The following is a 22,341-nucleotide window of genomic DNA, read 5'->3' on the forward strand; positions in this document are numbered from 1 at the left end:
TACATGTTTTCTGGTACGGGTTTAAAGGGCCAGAGAATGGTTTGAGTGTTGAGGGTGGGGCTGCGTAACATATTTTGGGAAGCGTGAAAGAATGCCCTGCTCACGTGACGAAAGTAAAGGAGCTACTTGAAATTCGTCTCGAATTTTTCCGACGAGTCACTGAACCTTTACCTTGTCTCATAATTTATTCCATACCAGCTACTTTATTAATGGCTTCAAAAGTCGCTTGATGACTTGACCTGAGGTGGGGCCTTTGGTATTAGCCTAGCTGATTACTGCAATATATCGTTCTTCTAACACAAGTGATACCGAAACTTGATTAGACAAACACCACCATATATTTTTAATACCACTCTTTTCATATTTTATCAGTGGCGTAACTAAAGCGGCCAACACACTAGCTGTTTACCTATTTCAGTCATCGTGTGATCAACACCAGTGGCGAAGATACTGGTTGTAAACCTGATTTGGAATCTACGCGAAAATGGTACTTTGAAAAAGCCGTTATATCAGTAGAACCCTACCGTTGAAATAGAGGAGCCGGGTTCGATCCCAGCTTGTGGCACTGGGTGAAAACTCGGAACAACTCCTTCTGCGTAGAGTTTTCAAGTTCTCTCCCCACTGGTTTAAAGGGGTTTTCCCCTGAGATCTTCGGTTTCCCCTTCCATAAAAACTTGTTGAGGTTAACGGTAATAGTTAGTGTTAATAATTTTGGCTCATGTATTTATCTATAAATTCTTGGCGGTCTAGTGCTAAAAGTTCATCAGTTCCAATTGCTTCCACACCTTCCTATGCTATCTCCGTTGTAAATTCTCTAAGCACACCACCTACAACTTCAGTGTAGGCTTTTAAGCTTTTAACTAATCTAGTAATATTAATACTATAACACTTGAATTTTTTATTAACTTCTAGTAAAATTCCGTCACTTCTATCTGGAAATTATCTTGAAAATCCTACAATGAACTATAGTTTCTTGTCAATGTAAAATACATAATTGTGTCATTCTTTTACTAGCGAAAATCCATCATTGAATGCTTATTTTTTTCCAGAGTTACAGCTGGCAGTCCTCCGCAAACTGATAAATGCACTGAGGAGTATGATGCCCATCAATTCCACAACTGATAAATAATGTTTTGCTTCAGTGAAAAGTCTTGATGCTCTTGTCAAACAATTTTTGGTACTGTGTGCCAATATCGTAATTTCGGAAGACAATTAACTTTCAGCCCGTATTTTGATGGTTCAATATTTAAAATCTCTTGGAGATGCAATCATTGGTCAGACTACCATTATGATAAATGGCAATCAGTTGATGAAAATTTTACCATTACGTTTTTAGCAGCACTGTTGTATTCTGGAACATCATTTACAAAAGTGTGTAATTATATTTGGGTTTATTTATTTATTTAACGATTTAGAGGTAATAATATCAATATTACTCTTACTAAATATTTTTAAGTTCCAAAGTCTTAGCAATTTTGTGTTACTCGATTTGAGTAAGATTTCATACCTACTTCGTAAGGAGGTTGTTAAAGACTTATGGACTGGTATAGCTAAATATTTTTTTTGTATCTTGCAATGTTGGCAACAGTGACTGAACCTCTCATTATTTGTTTGGATGCTCGAAACGATTCCCCGGGATAATCTTCAAAGTACTGAACGTACACCGCAATAGATATTGTAGTTTTCGCTGACTGTCACTTAACCGACTTTAAAAGTCGGAGTATGGAGGCCTACTGTTTTAGACAATTGATGAGCAAGCTGTTGCAACACTGCAAAGTAGTTGAAGTTGTTACAGGTGGCCATAGAACTATAAAACATTTGATGAGTAAAAACTAAATCAAAAAAGTATGTTTAATTAAATTTTATCCACGTTTTTTTCTGATTCAGAAAAAGAATATTACGGAATCAAACATTCACAATACATGTTAAGTATATTTCTTACCCTGCCACCCTTGTTGTTTATTATGATTATGAGTATTATCAGGTTAGCTTAATGTGGAATTCCCAGTATATGCAACAACAAACACTAAAAGGAAATGTATAAGAAATTTCTGGAAAAAAGTAAATAATTTAATTGCATTGAAAACTGTTTTTGCTATTCAAACAGTGTTTAGTAGCCCAAGAGCGCTATAATTTTGGGAATGGAAACACGTAAAACATACACACTAGTGCCTATTTTCAATATTTTTCCTTTCCCTTAACCAGATTTCCATTTAATGTTTCACCAACATGAGTGTTTTTATCAGCAGTATTACTCTTATTCATTTTAAGTACTAAAATAAGTTTTAATCTTATAAATTAATGTTATACATTTCTAGACACTGAAAAAGAAATGTCAACTTTGTTCAGCTGCCTCATGCTGGATTGCAAGTTTTAAAATCTCCAGATTTCATGGCTGGCTCTAGATGCTAGGCTACTTTTTAACTCAATTAGGTTAATTTAAAATTTCAAGTTCAGTATACATAAAATTTTTATATTGTTAATTTATTACAAAAATTATGTATGAGAGTTGAGCTTAACCAAAATTAACCCTTATGACCATTTTGTAACGAAGCTTCAAAATTCAAGTTGCAATCCATCATGGGCTGTTATATTGTCTGTTTAATATTAAACTTAATGGGCTATTATAGTAGAACTCATGAAGATGAGAGAAGTTGTTTGGACTATACTACAATATAATTATAATAGTGTAATTCAGAAGTATAGTACACAAATTGAGCCAGAATTCACGAAGTAGCGCCAATGTATCTAAACCCATACGAGGGAGCGGCAATGTTGGAAATGTTGGTGTTCCTCACCAAATACCGAAGGTTCTATTATCTTTAAAGTGATCAATTACATATCATGTAAATTACGACTCACAATGTTCAGGTAACACAGCAAATTCCACTCTGCATTAAACATAATTAAGCCCGTGATTATTTCCTTCGATTCAATGAAACTTCTCTTGATCGGCGTATTTTTTATTGTTTTGTTAACTACCGGTGCTTGGGTATCCAGTAGTGGTGTAGCGATGATACACCAGGCCCTTGAAGTTAGGGTGTCCTTATCATTTCAGGTGTATTAAGGGTGAGGAGAGAGTGCCCAGAAACTGTAGGTACGCTACTATGCCTAGGCCCGATTCCGAGAATAATATAATCTTTGATCTGGTGAAATAATTGAAAATTCGCCTAGAACCCTCACCACATTCATAACTAAATCTGTGAAATTCAATTTCTACACGGCTGAAAATTTCAATGCATTTTGAGCAAAGTAAATGAACGGAACTGACGGCGACTATTAAAGTGGAACGCTGTCGTTTCAATTTTAGAGGTTTCCCGAAATGCAGCTCATTCTGTTGCAGGGTGTCCTAATAATCATGATTTAAAATTTAATAATTTTTATTTTTTATTTCATTTGAACTATATTTAATCATGATTTAGTCATGTGAGGGTGTCCTAATAATCAAGGAAGTGATCTGCTCCTCACCGTCGAACATCACGCCCACAAACTTGTACCATAAAATTTCAGATCTTAATTATTTTCCCTGCAAAATTCGTTCTGTGTTTGACATAGTAATTTACCCAAAAAATAAGGGGCCCAAAAATTGAACTTTGCACAGGGCCCAAGAAAAGCTAGTTACCGCACTGATAGTACAGTAGAACAGATGAAATCTTTGGTGTATTGTTTGGACAAAATTATATATATTTATAAAATTGGCGCCTCACGAGAGCGAAACTCATTTTAGAGAATACTAAAAAATATAGCTAGATTAGAGGATCGAGTCGAAAGTTCAACATGAAATTTCCCAAATGACACTAAAATTAGTTTCATTTAAATATATAGTAATAACACTCTTTAAGTGAGACTAAAATAGATTTTATTTAGGACCCACAATTCTAGTCTTAAATAAAAATCCTTAATCTTATTTAATAATAATCAGCAAGGCTACTTCTCAAGGCTCCACCTTAGGCCTAAGTGATCAAGCGACTTTTAAAGGCATTCAGGTGGCCGGGTTACAATGCGTAGGCGGGTGGTGGAAAGACCTTCATCCAAACAGCTCCCTACACCAACTATTATACCGTTAACCTCTACAAGTTTTTTTGGAAGGGGAAACCAATGAGCTCGAAGGAAAACCCCTTAAAACAGTGAGCAGAGAACTTGCAAACTCAATGCAGAAGGAGTTTTCACGCAATGCCACAAGCTGGGATCGCACCCGGCTCCGCTTGCTGCGAGGCGAAAGTGCTAACCACTCCACCACCACACTGATCCTACATTGGGACTAATTGGAGACTAAAGTAAGACTCCCATTTTGGAAAGGGTAGCCCCATTACAATTAACATGGTCTTGGTGGTTGTATACTATTGGACCGAATCCCATTGAACCGAAAGGTATTTTCGTTTATAGCCCAACATGGCGGGATTCAGTTGAATAGGAAATTTAAATCTGGTTCGTTTTCACTTTGGGTAGGTTAGTTCAGGTTGGGTTAGGTTAGGTTAGGTTGGGTTGGGTTGGGTTAGTTTAGGTTAGGTTAGTTCAGGTTGGGTTGGGTTAGGTTAGGTTAGGTTAGGTTAGGTTAGGTTAGGTTAGGTTAGGTTGGGTTAGGTTAGATATGGTAGGCAACTATTTCACGTCGGGTCTTATCAAGGTTATTTTCCAAAATTAAACCTGGAAAATATCAAATTTCAAGGGAAAAAGGTCTAAAAATACACGTCAGTACGAAATAATAAATATTTAAGACATAGTTTAGTCCAAATCAGATATACTATCGTCACGTAACCTACGATATATAAATATGTATCACTAACGGTATATTGAATGAAAACCGCGCAAAACGCGGTTTTCGCTCGATTGGAATTCGGTTGAATGGTACATTCGGACGAATGGGATTTCGGTCCAATGGTCTACAATCGTCTTGGTCAAAACAGAACAATCAAATAGCGTTGGGAGATTAGGATATGTAAAATTTTTTGATAATACATGAAGTTACTTATACATGTATATAGGTAGATTGCAAATAGATTGGCTTTTTTGGGCTTCAAAATGGTTTACTGTTAAAAAACGGAATTAGAGGTCCATTCTTTGGGATATATTAGTTAAAGGTTATACTGTTACAGCCGTAATGTGTGCCATATATTATTTTCATAATTAAGTGTAATATTTAAGAAAAAAGGATTTTGCAGTGCCAGGGGAATGACAGTACTTCCAAGAGAATGACAGATTGCCTTTTTTCTTTTATTCCCGCCATGTGTTTTTCTTCAATGTGCTTTAAATAATTAGTACGAACAATTTTAGTAATATTTCTTTATTTATTACTGAAAATATTTAATTAAAATTAAAGGAAAAGTTTTTTTTTCAAGTTTTCTAGCGCTAAAACTAAAATTTACACTCTTAAGAGGGCCATGCAAGTGAAAAAAAATTAACGAACCTTAATAATTAGTTATGAATTAAATTCAATTCATTAACGCTGAAATTTTGGTGCCGTTATTACCGATTTCAAAACAATCTAGCGATCAATCATCCAGAGGTGGGCAAAAATTGTGAGCGAATTCCGAAATGAACGCTCAGACGTTTTTAATTTGAGTGATCAAGGGAGCGAGTCCTCAATACAGGTGACGCTATTTTATCTTTCTGCAACTGAGCCAGCTCAGGCCGAGCGCCAAAAAGTTATCTCAATCACAGATCGTTCAGGGCACTTTGAGCGAGATCGGCCGATCGACGCGCTAGCATGCTCAATTCTGAGCACCGCGTCGTCTAGCGGCCAAATAGTTCGTTCAATAAAAAGCGCTGCCGTAAAGTCGAGAGAGATCTACCCGAGCGATTGAATTCATTTTTTAAGGCTAACGGATCTCAATCACGGTGAGCGACCGGATGGTTTTTTCAACCACAACCGCTCACTCGGCGGGAGGTCAACGTGTCCAAATTATTAATTTTTCATCATCATAACCTATTTTTTAATTGTTATAATCAGTGACGGGATGAATATTTTTCTTTAATTTCTCATCGATTTGTGCGTTCTAAAAATTAAATAAAAGAGGGTGCCCAATACTACCCGCAAAAATTAAAAAATATTATAAAGGAATGCGAAAAACAATTAGATAAAATAAAACGCAAAGTTTCGTATCTATATTGCACTCTTTTATTATGAAAATATATCATCCGTCGAGATATTGAACGACGAAACCCCTTCGAGATTGAATTTTACCACTGTAGGTAACAGGTTCAACGAAATCTCGGGGACTCGATTGCTGCAAACATTTTTCTCTCGCTATTAGTAAATGCTAGTTTACGTCATATGACTAGTGTTTTATTCAATGGCGGTGTAAGGGGGGGGGCGAGGGGGGCGGTCCGCCCTGGGTAGCAGGGTAGCCAGGGGTGCCATCGGATAAGCTCGAGGGGGGGGGGGTGCAAATCAGAACGATTAAACTTGAAGAATTATTTTGGGCTCGAGGGGGGGGGTGCAGTGTGTCAGAATTTATAGCCCAGTGTACCTAGTAACAGAGACCATACCACCGGAGGCCTATCATCATAGTGCCCTACGCCAGCGTCCGCCTAGCCCGGACATAAGTATATGTATTTGTACCCCGCTGCTCCGCCTTAAGCACTACAGCGGCCACCTTAAACAACCAGCCCTGGACAAAAGTGCGCTTTGCGAAACAACGTTCGGCCAGTGAGACAGCCATTTTGACCGCCTCACATATAGCAAACAAACGCCCTCATCACGGCCCAACAAAAGGCGACACCATGGGCTGCCCGAGACCCACCCTCGCACAGCTGAGGACTAGAGTGGCTTCCTCTTCCACTGCAAACTACCCTCCTTAGTAGGTCACAGAATGACGAGTGTGGAACACCCATGAGGTTCCAGTGACCCAGCGCCCCGATCACATGACCTTGAGAGCCGGGTATGGAGCCCCCCACAGGCTCCAGTGACCCCATCACACCACTAGATAGGGACAGTGGGAAGCCTAGCCCGGACAGGTGACAAATCCAGCATGGGTAGCAGAACCCTACTATTGATGGTCGCACCTTTGACGCAAGCCACTCAACCCAGCAGAAGGTGCAGCAATGGGTGGACCAATCCCCACTTCGTACACAGCAGTGGGATTAAGAATGGATGCTGTAGCAACTCCAGCCGACACCCTACCTATGGAGGTAAAGAGTCAAACCCTTTGGAGAGAGCTCCTAAAGGGGAACAACGAGCACACAGCAGCCCAAGTAACCCGGCACAGCTGGCACTGGAAATCCCGGTGTGACTCCAAAAGCCCGGGAAAAAGGACCGCCGTGTCCTCATACGGAGGCCCGCCACCCCACAGCAGGCTAACCAATCCGCCGAGGCGGCCAGTTTGCATGGACCCTCTCCGTTTGCCTGAGCCGAAGCTCAGTATCCAGCCCAAACCTGACCGAAGTCGGTGGAGATAGGACCATTTGGTCAGAGCTAACATCCCCCAGTGCGCCACCGCCCTTATGGGTTACAAGAGCTGGACCCCGACTCCCCGGTAAAGCCACCAGTTATTGCACACTCTAACCCATTTAGGGCCAGGGGGGGTGCACTTCTGCACGGTCCTGGGGGGCGTCACAAAACATTGCTGCCCCGGGGACTCAGCCTTCCTAAACCGCCACTGGTTTTATCGTCTACGAATGTAATCAGTGGTCGGATTGGGAGGAGAGTAGCGGTTTTACCTCAGTTTACCGACTATCCAAAACTTTGGGGGGAGCCTCCCACATCCCCTAAGGGACGCCTCTGGAAATAAAGATTATAATATAATAACTTATTTTAAGGCGTTTGCAATTGTTTAAAGCCTTCAATATGTTTTCCCAGTTCTAATACGTTAAGTCTAGCAGGCTGCCCACAAAGTTGAAATGTCTGGTTTCAACGTTTTATATATTAGCCTATATGGAGAGATGACCCTAAAAAATAGTGAACAATGAAGATGGTGTCAACGGTCACCGTCGAGCTGAGGCAGGGGCGTATTAACCATTAGGCAGAGTAGGCACGTGCCTAGGGCGCCATTTTTCTAGGGGCGCCAAAACTTTGATAAAGCCGCACGGTCGAAGTATTTGGCTTTCCCCGACTTAGCTGACCAACCCGTTAGACAATGCCCAGGGGCGGAAAATTATTCTGTGATTAAAGGCGCCGAAAGGGTTAATCCGCCCCTGAGGTGAGGATGTGGCGGACGACCACCCACTGGATAGTCGGAGTACAAACACCTCTTATTTCTTTGGGGAAAAGGGGGATATAAAATCTTACGGTTAGTTGAGGTATTTTTAGTTAGTGAATTCACTTTTCGGAATACTAAAAACGCTGTTTATTAACCGTTGATAAGCAGATTTTTAGCAGTGCTTATACTGTAGGCTGCTGTTTTATTATCTTATTTTTGTATGGCTAAAGTTGGGCACTATCAAACACGAGTTTTGACCACAATCGAAAACGTCGTGTGTTCCGTCTTCTAACCTTAAGCTTGCTATCATTGAAACCATTACATTTACACTGTTTTGGACGGTGCTATTAGAGTGTAATCATTTATTATAATTGAGCAAGAAAACATTAATATTCTCAAGTTCTCAATACTATAGCAGAGCCTAAGTCTTAGCGCCAGTTCCGGATAAAGACGATGGAAACTGGTCATTCTCTCTACGATGTTAAGTAGCAACGACATTTATTGAAATTGAAAACTAAGCCTCTGATTTTCGGCAAAGGATGTTCGTTCGGCTATTCTTTCGAACGAGTTCTCCCTTTCACCTTCATTTTGCTATTTAGTGTAAACATAAATCTTTAATATTGTTGACTAAGTATGTATAGTTAAAAATGGGAATATAAATATACGAATTGTGCAATAACAATACTAACCTAGTATATTGTTTGCTAATGTAGGATGTATAATTAAATTTATTTTTGAGTTTTCAATCGTTTAACTCTCATTTACATTTAGAACTTAACAATGTAGTTTCACTCGTCTTGGAAAAAAGTGTAAAATACATTTCAGAAGAACAAATTCATTGCTCAATATTTCTACCCTATTGCGGAAAGTACCTTAGGTAGCACGTGAAAGATTAGGCCCTCCTCAGTTCTAATGTCGAAGTGGTCGAAGGGCCGCCTCAATGTCTGGAGACCACCCGTGTCGAGATATGCAAAAACCTCGAGAAAAGTGGACCACTGAATTGGAATGCATTGGATAGGTGCAAGGTGCGTTAGGGGGTACAAACAATCAGCGGGTGAAGCGTCCGGAGGGAAAGCGTTTAATACTGAGGCCGCATTGCCTCTCTCCACCGCCATGGCAATCCGTTGTCATGTTCCTAAAAACTTGAGAATGGTTAGCTCTATAGAGATTTGAAATTTTAACTCAATGTTCAGGGCCTGATTTCCAATGAAACGCGCCTAATTCCAAATAGTAATCAATTACTATTTATTTACTCGATTTTGGACTTTCGCCTCTTTGCTTCTCTTATCTATTTTTCCGGCTGGTCTCGACGGTATTTTCCTGGGCGCGTCCATGTTTGGTTTTCCCTCTTTTCAGCCCCATCCTCCATTATGGACACCCAATGAGTGGATGCGGGTAGACTCCCCGCTGGTTCCGACTTGCACCTCTTTACTTCCCTTATCCATTTTTCAGATCTATTTTATTTTGGAAATATGTCACGTGGTCACGCCGTTATTTGTTTTAAAACGTCGCCCGGTTGGTTTTCCTCACTTGAGTTTCTTGCACCCGTCCCGACCTTTAAACTTTTTTAATGGGTTAGTGTGAAAGAAAGGGTCTTCGTAGAAGAGGAGGTTTAGTTGGTATTTTTTAGTAGTTCAGGACTTTTTGCTACGCGTGTTACTTGTGTTATGTTTTTGCTACTCGTGTTGCGTTTTTGCTAGAGCGTAGCAAATCAGATCTAATTCATTAAAACTAAGACTTCGGGAAAAGCTAGAGACGAGTCGGGCCGACCTGACCCGAACAAACTAAACATAAATTTTGCACGATCCGACCCGACCCGAAATAATTAAAATAAAATTTTGCCCGACCCGACCCGCCCCAAAATTTTTAAAATTAAATTTAGCCCGACCCGACCCGACCCGACCCGTAAAAAATGAAAATAAATTTACCCGACCTGACCCGACCCGATAAATTAAAAAATGGATTTTGCCCGGCCCGGCCCGAAAACCCGACCCGACCCGAAGAACCGCCACAACCCATAGCACGAAGCTTTTTTTATTTTATTATATAGTGTAGGTGTAGATATGCATTATAAAATATAACAAGAAGCATTTATTTATTTGAACCATTTTTGTGAAGAAAAGTTAGTTGCGAAACAGTTGAAATTTGTTCTTCGAGGACCAAGTGTCAGTCCCGTGCTGGAAAATACGCGTTCGTCACTCATTTGTGACGCGGGAATATCTAGAATTCTTCTAGCTATATTTTTTCAAAGTGCGACGAGACACGCGACTTGCACATTCGCAATTTAACGCCGGGAAACCGAAAGTAAAACCAAAACTAAACGTAAGAGAAGTTTAGACGAATCGGAAGACTGAGACGACCTTGAATTGATAGTCAATAGACGCTAGTCGCGATACTTGCAGTACTCTTTACGTCACTACGTCTATCTCTCACCCACACCCTCTCTCTTCATCTATCCCACTTCGTACAAAACCCGAAGGGCCAAATCATTTCACAAGCCATACGCAGTACGCAGTCGCGGGTAAGGGTCGGGTCGGGTCAGGTCGGGCCTTTTTTGAAAGCCCGGCCCTTTGGAAAATAAGCCCGACCCGACTCAACCCGTAAAATTTAAAATGTATTTCTGCCCGATCCGGCCCGAAAACACTACATTAACTGTTAAAGCACTAATAAAAAAAACTCAACTTACCATATACAAAACATCAATTAACGTCACTTTGTATAGAGTTCAAAAAGTACCTTCGTAAGGTTTTATATCCCTCTTTTCCCCAAGGAAATAAGAGGTGTTTGTACTCCGACCAACCAGCGGGTAGTCGTCCGCCACATCCTCAGCTTGACGGTGACCGTTGACGCCATCTTCATTTTTCTTTTGTAGGGCCATTTCTCCATATAGGCTAATATATAAAACGCTGAAACCAGACATTTCAACTTTGTGGGCAGCCTGCTAGACTTAACGTATTACAATTGGGAAAACATATTGAAGGCTTTAAATAATTGCAAACGCCTTAAAATAAGTTATTATATTATAATCGTTATTTCCAGAGCCGTCCCTCAGGGGATGTGCGAGGTTCCCCCCAAAGTTTTGGATAGTCGGTAAACTGAGGTCTAGTTTGTAACTTGAAAAATATCCTGGGTAGACTTGGTAAAACAGCTACTCCCCCTTAAGGGTTGGAGTGTGCAATAACTGGTGGCTTTACTGGGGAGTCGGGGTCCAGCTCTTGTAACCCATAAGGGCGGAGGCGTACTGTGAGATGTTAAATCTGATCAAATGGTCCTATATCCACCTCCGACTTCGGTCAGGTATGGGCTGGAAACTGAGTCTCGGCTCAGGCTAACGGCGAGGTTCCGTGCAAACTGGCCGCCTCGGAGGATTGGGTAGCCTGTTGTGGGGCGGCGGGACTCCGTATGAGGCGCAGTGGTCCTGTTCCCGGCTTTTTGGGGCAGACCGGGATCTCCAATACCCGCGGTGCCAGGTTATGTGGACCGCTTTGTGCCCATCGTTCCCCGTTAGGAGCTTTTTTGAAGGGTGTGGCTCTCTACCTACGAAGCTAGGTAGGGTGTCGGCTGGAGTTGCTACAGCATCCACTCTTACTCCCACTGCTGTGAGCGAAGTGGGAATTGGTCCACCCATTGCTGCACCTTCTGCTGGGTTGGGTTTCTTGCGTCACAGTTGCGACTATCAGTAGTAGGGTACTACTACCATGAATGTATTCATTTCAACCATGAATATCAAACTACATCATTACCCTTTCTGCCATCTGGGGCTGGGATGGGCAGTGCCTTTCTGCGTTTTACGCAATCACTTGAGCCAATCAGAAGACAGGCGTTTGTCGTTGAGTTGATCCACAAAACGTTTCCGGAATTGCGCGATTTAACTGGCGAAGAAAATGACTCGTGATTCTTAGAAAAATAACTGTACTCTATCCAAATTACTTGATAATCATAAATACACTAAATTATTATTAATATTCTTACAATTTTTGAACGGTGGCGCGTGACCACCGTCATAATAACTAAGCCCCTCCTATCCTATAGCGACTGAGGCCAGACTTCATTCATGGTTGAAATGAATACATGGATTCTACTACCCATGCTGGATTCGTCACTTGTCCGGTCTGTGGACTCTGGCGTAGGCAATATGATAAGGACCTCCGGTGGTATGCACTCACGTCAGTTTTGATACACTACTCCCCCCAATCCGACCCCTTATGTACGCCACTGATTAGATCCGTAAACAATAAAAACCATTCTAACAATAATTTGGTTTCTTAAGGGGTCATGTGACGTATCCGGTGGAATGACTAAAAACCCAAATAATTTTCCAGTATAAACCAGGATTAATTAATATCGAGAGAAAAATGTTTGCACCCCAGATTTTGATGAACCTGTTACTTACAACGGTAACATTCAATCTAGAAGGGGTTAGACGGTCAATATCTTTTATAAAATAGTGCGATATAGATATGGAAGTCTAATTATTTATATTATCCAATTGTTTTTCGCATTCCTTTATAATATTTTTTAATTTAGTATTGGGCACCCTCTGTTCCGCTTTATATTTAATTTTTAGAACGCACAAATCGATCAGAAATTAAAGAAAAATATTCATCCCGTCACTGATTATAACAATTAAAAAATAAGTTATGATGATAAAAAATTAATAATTTGGACACGTTGACCTCCCGCCGAGTGAGCGGTTGTGGTTGAAAAACCATCCGGTCGCTCACCGTGATTGAGATCCGTCAGCCTTAAAAAATGAATTCAATCGCTCGGGTAGATCTCTCTCGACTTTACGGCAGCGCTTTTTATTGAACGAACTATTTGGCCGCTAGACGACGCGGTGCTCAGAAGTGAGCATGCTAGCGCGTCGATCGGCCGATCTCGCTCAAAGCGCCGTGAGCGATCAACGACTGAGATAATTTCTCTGCGCTCCTACTGAGCTGGCTCAGTTTTGCCCTAACTCTGAACAAGATTAGCTGACTTCTAATCTACAGTGCTCGCTCACTGCAAAGAATTTTCAAATATGAGCGCTCCCAATTTTTGCCCATCTCTGCAATCATCGAAGGCACCACGCACGAAACTATAGAGCCTGAGTCTCTTGCTCTATCCGAATAGAAATAAAAGCAGGCTTGCCGTTGTACATGCTGAATTTTCAGCGTGATTATCTCTTTGTGGTCACATGACTCACAGACTCCTCAATCATTGGCCATAGCGAACGCCTTGCCATCTGACGGAAAATATTAAAATTAAAGAGTAGAAAAATCCAACGTTGCTTGCTAGATTTTACCAAAATGCCTAATTGTATGATTGAAGGTTGTAAAACAACTTCAAAACAATCTGGTGTTAGTCGCTTTAAAATTCCCGATGTGGAAGAACATTTAGAATCAGCTAAAAAGTGGATTAAATATGCCAAAGAATCGGTGAAACAAAAGTTTGAAGAAGTTATAGCAACATTAGAGGCTAAGCCTTTGTCAAATATTAACAGGGCTGACCGATTTTGTGATTCTTCTCGAGTATGTCAATTACATTTCACTCAAGAGTGTTTCAATACTGTTGAATTTGGCAAAGAATTTTCGAAGCAAAAGTTAACGCTGAAGTCAGATTCTGTGCCAACACTAAACTTACCAAATGTAGTAGAAGACGTGATAAATATTTCTTCTGGGGAAGAAATTATGAAAAATCAGCCAATGAGGCAAGTGATATTACATTTCCCAAAACCATAGAAATAGGAATCCAAACTGATCCAGAAATTAGTAACAAAACCCACTACACCCAACAAAATAGTAAAGAAGTTGCTATTCAGACAACTTCACTGAAACTTGTACGCAATTGGAAATAGAAATGGAAATTTTAGCTCTACAAGAGAAAAATGTTGTAACAGTGTCAAAAGATCATTCTTACTCTACAAGTTCTAAGAATATAGACGACGATTTACCAGATTTGGATTTTAAATATCCTTCACCATCAAATAATAGTACCCCAACAAGAACCTACGCTTCACCACAAGGATATTCTAAAGAAACTTATTCATCACCCGCAGCCCTAAGTGGAATCTCTGAGGAATGTAAAATATCTTCAACAGGTACTGCTTCACTATATGAACCTAGTCCACATTCAACATCATCGTCCAACTATTCACCTACACTTACAAAATATCTTGTTTTTGAAAGTCAACTGAAGCAGTTGCTATGTAGGCTACGATGTGGGGAAAGTAACTTGCGAAAGTGCTTTTGATATAACAGAAAATTTTTAGTTGCAAACTATTGGCAGTCAATTAACGGTCAAAATGTATTAGTGGACATGAATTTGTTTGGTTTTCTCAACCCTTACTGGGAAGAATGCCGGCTGGAAATTTGTTATTAGCTTCGAGTATTTTGCTTTCTGGTGCTACATTTCAAAGAATTTTCTCTATTTTTGAATATATGGGATTAGAGTGTATCAAAAAGCTTTCTACTTTTTGCAAAGAAATTACATAATACCAGAAATTTGGGTTGCATAGAAAAAAGAGCAAACTAATATTATAAACAAATTACGCAATTCTCCTAAAGTAGAAGTTCCAGTCGATGGTCGTTTTGTTTCGGTAGGCCATTCGGCAAAATACTGTGGTGTTACGTTCCTTGGCCAAGATACTGACAAATGTATCCATTTTGAAATACTTAGCAAAAATGAGGGGGAATACAAATCAACAAATATGGAACGGGAAGGCTTAAAAAGGTGCCTCTTAAAAATGGATAAATGTGGAATTCAAGTCAAAAGAATTACATCGGACCGTCATATTCAGATTAGAGCATTTTTAAGAGATAATTACCCAAATATCGACCATCAATTTGATGTTTGGCATTTGTCAAAAAGTATTGCAAAACAAATTACAGCTGTAGCTAAGAAAAAGGCCAACAAAGATTTACAACCTTGGGTAAAATCTCTAAGTCGTCACATGTTGTTCGCTGCAGAACAATGTAACGGAGACCCTAACATTCTAATTGATGTGTGGAAATCTGTTATTTATCAGGTCTCTAATATTCATTCATTCGCAAGTTTGACCCACTACCAAAATTGCATTCATGGTCCTCTCTCAACTGAAGAATCAAGAAAAAATATATGGCTCAAACCTGATACTCTTGCTTACGATGTTTTGTATGTTATTATTAACAAAAAGAGACTTTTACGGGACTTGAAACAAATAAGCGGATTCTCTCATACGTCTTACAGCTTACTTCTAAAATATTGTCCTAAGCAGCAAGAATTTGACTTTGATGTTATGGAAGCGCGTACAATGTTAGCCCCTTTAGATCACAACTTTAATGTAGACAGAAAATTTTAATTTGAAAAAGAAGTCGAATCTACAACTGAACACTCGAATAAAGAAGAATTTGAATATTATTTTTCCAAAACCACTGACGAATGGCATGCGAGACCTCGCAAAGAGATTAAGTCTTACGTGTTCATTTATGATATTATCAAAAATATTGCCAACCGTAAATTGGAAAGGATATGTTGTGCGAAATGTAGATGCTTGGTACTATAAAGCGATAAGAAGGAATAGTACTTAGTATTTCAAAAATTATTACAGGTTTTGCTCTCACAGCAAAAGTCAAGCATCTGGAAAATAATAATCCCTGTGTGTTTTTACATTAGACGAGTCATTACTCAATTATATTCTTTAACCTTTTAGTATTTCTCCATTCGAATATTGTTCTTTTTCTAAATAAAACAAAACCAAATTTTCCTCAAAAAAGAGTTTACAGACTGGCTTGACTTTTGCCTTTAGGTAGCGAACTGTGAATTGTCAATGTTATATTCGGATACAATAATTTATCATTATCAGATAAGACAACTTATTTGATAATCGGTTTAAGGCATTATTACTGAGAGATCCGTTAACCTGTTTCGTTCTGAAATTTGAAAATTACCAACATCAGTATATTTTATCAAAATTTGTTTTATTCACTGAAAATTAAATAAAATGCATTGTAACATGATGAATACTACGTAGTATCCGTCCTTTATTTTACTGTGGTTTCGCACGTGGACTTCAAATTTAATAATCTTGATCTACTCCAGCACGTGCTCTCTGTCTTCAATAACTATAGCTAGTGACGTAGAAAAAAACATTAACCCGTAATCTCCCGTATTTTATAGAAACACCTATTATGGTTTTTATTTACAGTAAAATTGTTTTGGTTTTCAATATGCCTTGGTTGATCTGTCAAATGATTGGTTTTGGCGATTTGTAATGCGCCATTACCTGGCAGTTCCATAGATAAGTAATGACTCTTAGGGATTGTCAGTCATTAGACTAACATTAGGGTTGGGAAGTGTCATACTAGGAAATGATATGTATACACTAGGGATGTTTATAACTCCATTGCCAAAACGCTGCGAATGCGACTGGATAAATATCTGGTGCTTCAACAACGTAAAATGTAAGACGAATGGTGTATTTCAATCCTACGTCGTAGGAGGTGCATTGCCTTGTTTACGCGTATGAAAAAAGTTAAGCTCTGCTCGTTTCTATAAGAATCATCGGGGCCACACTGGTCTGGCTTAGACATTCCAAGTGCGGACATATATAATTTGATAGTCATGTTATATTATTATTTACAGAATGAAACCAAAACTTTCAAGAGCCACTGGAAAGTGGACCATTGTGCCTGTAAAAGTTTCAAAGACGTATAAACATGTTAAAGAGATGATCTTATCAACACTTTCCGGTGAAGTGATAAGAAATGCTACGGATATGATTCCAAAGGATCTAGATATAATCTGCAATAAGAAAAATATACCAAAAGTTCCATGCCCCGACAGAAATGAATTATTGAATTATAGATAAAAATATTCGAAATTTAATGAAACATCAATATTTGATGAGTTACGTTTAGAGAAATGATACATTTGTCAATACTTTAAATCCGGTGTAATTCATATTACCAGGGATTGGATATAGAAAGATGCGGTGTTCCAATGGGATTCCAACTCTGAACCGTCGTTTCAGGACCTGAAATTGCTTTTGTCCACAGCAACGGTGCTCGCTCTATTCAATCCCGACACACATACTACCATCTCGGTGTATGCCAGCCCTGTAGGCATTGGTGCGGTTCTTTTACAGAATCAACGGCCGATTGATATGCCTCTACATTTCTCAATACTACCTAACAGAACTATGCACAGATAGAAAAAGAACTCTTGGGCATCGTCTACAGCTGTTAATGTTTCGGGTACCCCCAATGTACTGTACAGACCGATCACAAACAATTTACGTCAATAATAAACAAACCACTCCAATTGCTATCCCCACGGCTCTAACGATTGGTTCTACGCTTGATGCGATAGAGTATGCACATTGTGTACGTTCCTGGTACCCAATTAAATGTGGCAGACACATTCAATCGGTCTCCCCGCCATCAAATGGACCTAAACACCGAATTCATGGAGTGCCCCAAGGCCCCAGTCCTTTCCATACAATAATGGTCTTAATGTTTCAAACTAAGAAAACCTTCCACACCCTCTGGGTAAAGCTCAGAAAAAACTAAAGTACGTCACCATTTCCACTTCGTAGGGGTCAAATACTTCCCCACACCTGGAGAGCGAGGAAGGGTAGAATTGCAAAACCCTTTCTCTAATGGGCAAATTGGAACTTAAAATAATAAATAATTTTATTCGTAGTCGTATACAGTGTTTTACTTGTAAGATAGAAAATTTTATAGCTCAGCACTTCGACGCGATCGGGAACTAATATTGGAAATAGTTAATTAAAACAAAGAAATGGGCTTAGGTTTTTGTTTCAGTCAGGATATAAAACGAATGAATTAGCTCTCCCCAGAGATATAACACCCATAGCCAATATTCAATATTCAGGGGCGTGCCAACCACGGGGATTTCCGAGGGCAGACTTTGCGCAGAGGTGTAGTTCACCCAGGATACTCTTGTGTTAAGTTTTCTATCTCTCGTCATATTTTGGGACGCAGCCTATTTAACTAGATCAATAAGTTATCAAACCTACGTCATGAAAATGGCAGACAGCATTATCAAATATTTCCCTAATAAAACACTTAAAAACAGTATTTGGATAAAATTAACATAAAATGAGCTAGAACACCTTTAAATAAACGTCAAATAAATATTTTATTGATAAATATCTGTACAAAATAATATTTAGTCTTTGGTGTGATTTTATAGGATTAAATAATATTTTTCATTCTTCTGGCCACCAAACGTACGATTTCAAAGACGACGCTGGAATTGAATCGTCCAGAAATGATCCGGCATCGGTTTGCACTCTGATTTTCTTTGTCAAGAGACCGCTATAAAACACCAGACATTAAAATTTCAAAAACACAAGAATAAATTTAGGTACCAAAGAATATGACACAACACGGATTCTAAAACCCACCCTCGTAAACTTCGTAGCGAATTTTTGTCTGCTTTCACACATTGAGTCACATATATACCGATGCACATGAGATACCAAATCATCCTATATCACCGGTAGTCTCATCATAATACCCGGGCAACAGCCATGGGTAGCAGGAGAACCCTACCGATGGCAGCCGTGGAAATAACGATTGGTTGATATAGCTCCACTGACAGACGGGAGTAAATTTACAAAAGATAAGATACCAAAAGGCGGCCAACTGCGTTCCAAAGCGCCCGCACAGCTGGAGCCGTAACGAAAAGAATGAGCCCAAAACACGAAAAATCAAGATTAACAGCCGAATATACATGTGCAAGGACCTCTCCCGTTAGTGTGAGCTGAAACACAGTTTCTGGTCCCTACCTAAGCCAAGACCAAGGGGGGGATGTAGGTCCAATTGACCAATGGTAACTTCTCACAATGCGCCATTACGTTTTGTATTTTTAAAAAGCAGACGAACCTTCGCTACGATAGATGTGAGGGTGGTACCACAACTTAATGCTACTACTCCATATTCTTGGTGAAATTATCTTCACTGGTTTCAATTAGCTATCCATGTAGGCCATTAAAATGAAACATGCACTTCCCATGCTCGAAGCAGTTTTGTAATTACTGAGAATTTCCTGCCAAACCGAGGATGTGTACAACTCACAATTTACCACAATACATTTTAAAAATTAAATTGCGTTGCAAAATGTTTATTGATTTTCGGTTTGATTTCTGAAATTTCGGTTATTTTGAAACTGATACTAAAATTGTTTTTCTGTTGAACATACGGGATTTTGACGCACTCATCCGGCGGTTTACGGTAAGTCCTACCTATTAAGAACGTGAAGGACAATTCCACTGTCAGGACGTTGAAAAGATACAATATTTAGGGAGTCAAAAGTCGAAGGTCTCGACGAGTCGATCTTCCTAGAGTCTCTCGGCAGCAGTTTACTAGAAACACACAAACGACGATCATAACATAAACAACCACAAAAGACCGATACGACCGCCCCTAAACTTATACCAAATAAGCTTTGGTTGAATTTCGATAAGCCGCAGACCCTAAAATTATATTACGTTAGATTAAGTTAGATTCGGTTTCGGAGACCTAAACTTATACTTAATTAGGTTCATTAGGTTAGATTTTGTTAGTACGCACTACGCACCCCCTAAAATTATACTAAGTTGGGTTCCATTAGGTTAGATTTTGGTAATACGCAGCCCCTAAATTTATACTAGTTAACAACTTGTAAGTTAGGTTGGGTTAGGTTTGGTTTAGTACGGTGCAGCCCCTAAAATTATACTAAGTTAGGTTCTATTACGTTAGATTTTTGGTAGTCCGCCGCCCCTAATATTATACTAAAATAGGTTTGATAAGGTTATATTTTGGTGGGCCGCAGTCTCTAAGATTATGCTAAATTAGATGAATGTGGAATACACGCTGATGTTAGGCATAAGTCATCCAAGGAAGGCAGATGCTCTGTTTGTAGCCCGCCAGCCCGTGCTCATATGGATGTTTCAATAGTTATGTCGCCGTACCTGAAGTGTGCCAGAACATAGTACATTGGCTGCTTGTAAAATTCCTGTCCTGTGGCATTCACAATGATTGCAGCATCAACGAAATTATTCGCATGATTAGGTCCTCCTCCTTCATTTAAAACCAGGTTCCAATCGATCCAACCGCTCGTTGAGTGCTGTAAATCCTTTAAAGATAATATTGAGTATTAATGAAAGTTTCAAAAAAGCTCCAATTTGATATAGTTCCACCAAATTAGGTAAACTAAAATATTTTCTACCCGAAATTCCCTTTACACCAAATAAGATTATCTACGATATTTTCAACTGAAATTCCCTTACGACAAATAACATTTACAGCAATATCTTCAACTGAAATTCCCTTACGCCAAATAAGATTACCTACAATATCTTCAATCGGAATTCCCTTACAACAAATAGGATTATCTAAAATATCGTCAACCGAAATTCCCTTAGACCAAATAAGCTAATCCAAAATATCTTCAAGTAAAATTTCTTAACAGCAAATAAAGTAATCTAAAATATCTTAAGTTAAATTACGTGAAAAAGTAGAAAAGTCCATTCTCTGCGCAGAACTGATGAGCTCCAAATAGGGCGAAACCGGTCTACCACTGGAAATAATTCTGGCAATTTTAATTATATTTTAATTTGTTTTTCACTCGAAGATCAATTGGGTTCCAGTTTCGCGTAATTTTTATCATATTACTTTAAATTTGTTAGGGTTAATCTTTTTGCCCCCTTTTTATTATGAACTTTTCTACTTTTTAACTACTTCATAGTCCATCGGTGGTTTTTATTAACGTTAAAATATCTTCAAACCAAAAAAGCTTATAAAAAAGCTTCAAGCTAATTTTAGTACACCCTCGAGACACGCTAAGAGCAATACCTCAATAATATCCTTGGCATAATCTTCACCTCCCTTCCAACTTCCGAGCTGAACGTGATTTCGTCCTAGCCTGTTCTCGTTGCACGCCTCCGTCATCAAAATAAACTTGTCCGGATGGCGTTCCTTGGTGATGTCGAGCACGAATGCTGGCACGATTTTGTTATAATACCAATGAAACGCTATTCCAGAAACGTACTTCCCGGTTCGTTCATCAGCTAGAATCTGTGGAATATTAAATCCGAATAAAGCCGAGATTTTTCCGTGTCCCTAGTCGGATATCCAAGGAACATTTTGATGTCGGACAATTTAACCCTCGGACCTCTGTATCAGCCCTATAACCATTCGTTTCTCAAAGACCACAAATCACAATTCTTGTGAAGTATTCAATTCCTATAGATACCATCATTGGGCACTTGTGAAATGGGCTCCGCAAGATCTTACCATAGTCGATAAGCTTGGTAGCAAACGTTCTATTAATGACTGAAATTGCAAAATACGAACTATAACTAGTTACCCGATAGTGAAATGTGTTTAATTGGATAATACTATTTCCGTTTCGACAATGTCGGTAAAAACGTTAAAAGAAATGAAGAACATAATCTGTGGGATGTAATATTTGAATAGGTACCATTTCATTTGTTCTGTTCTAAATTTTAATAAGTACTTTGCAATAGATACGATCTCATTGGTATATCAGGTCTGGGTCCTGGGTGAACACTCCTAGGCTCGCTCTTAAGTTATTGATTTTTTACACAAAAATAATAATTAGTTCGAATAAAATTTCTTCATCGTCGAATACCCAGTTTCATCAAATTCTCATAATTTGTAATTTTAAAATTAATTTTACCACATGTAAAGGTCTTTCGATTTAACAATGAATAGTAATTTAGTCATAAGGCTAATGGGGATCTCTATTGGACGATGACATAGGCCTATTTATTAAAAATAAAATTTTCGAGATCTGTAAATAATATTTTAACGCCTTAACAAGTAGTTTTTTTAATTAAGCACGAGTTGGAAATATTCAAACTTTCAATATGTTTTCAAATGCTTTTAAATATTTATTCTTGAAATTTATTTGGTCTACCGTGCAAATCTAAAAGTCCTCCACTCCCTTTTCTTCAATATCCCAATCCCGAAAAAGGCGAATTGTCACTGCGGAGTTGGATTTAGCACCGTCCATGAAAATCCTGCCATAGTATTCCTTCAGGTATAAATCTCTCAATTGAACGATTTCAGAATGACTATATCTATTCGAAATGGTTTAATACTAGTTTGTTCAAACTGCGTTACACTACCCGTATCTTCTTAGAGATTACCTTCTACTATTTTTTGCAGGGTACACATTAATGAAACAATGAGCGAGGAATGCTGTCCTACGAGTT

General features: G+C 39.0%; 1 protein-coding gene across 1 annotated transcript in view; it reads right to left on the reverse strand.

The window, feature by feature from the left end:
• Positions 1 to 18,238: 18,238 nt before the first annotated feature.
• LOC149964369 (putative glucosylceramidase 3) overlaps positions 18,239 to 22,341 on the reverse strand; it is a 39,535-nt gene continuing 35,432 nt past the window's right edge. Inside the window, exons 7-10 of the mRNA XM_090170755.1 lie at positions 20,957 to 21,178; positions 20,074 to 20,237; positions 19,366 to 19,485; positions 18,239 to 18,436 (exon numbers count right to left, since the gene is read on the reverse strand). Coding sequence (XP_090026881.1) covers positions 18,328 to 18,436; positions 19,366 to 19,485; positions 20,074 to 20,237; positions 20,957 to 21,178 — 615 coding nt within the window. The 3' untranslated portion in view covers positions 18,239 to 18,327. The remainder of the gene's footprint in view (positions 18,437 to 19,365; positions 19,486 to 20,073; positions 20,238 to 20,956; positions 21,179 to 22,341) is intronic.

Source organism: Leiobunum rupestre, chromosome 1 (genome assembly GCF_980474605.1).
Source record: "Leiobunum rupestre chromosome 1, qqLeiRupe1.1.hap1, whole genome shotgun sequence".
In the NCBI taxonomy this organism is placed as follows: Eukaryota; Metazoa; Arthropoda; class Arachnida; order Opiliones; family Sclerosomatidae; genus Leiobunum; species Leiobunum rupestre.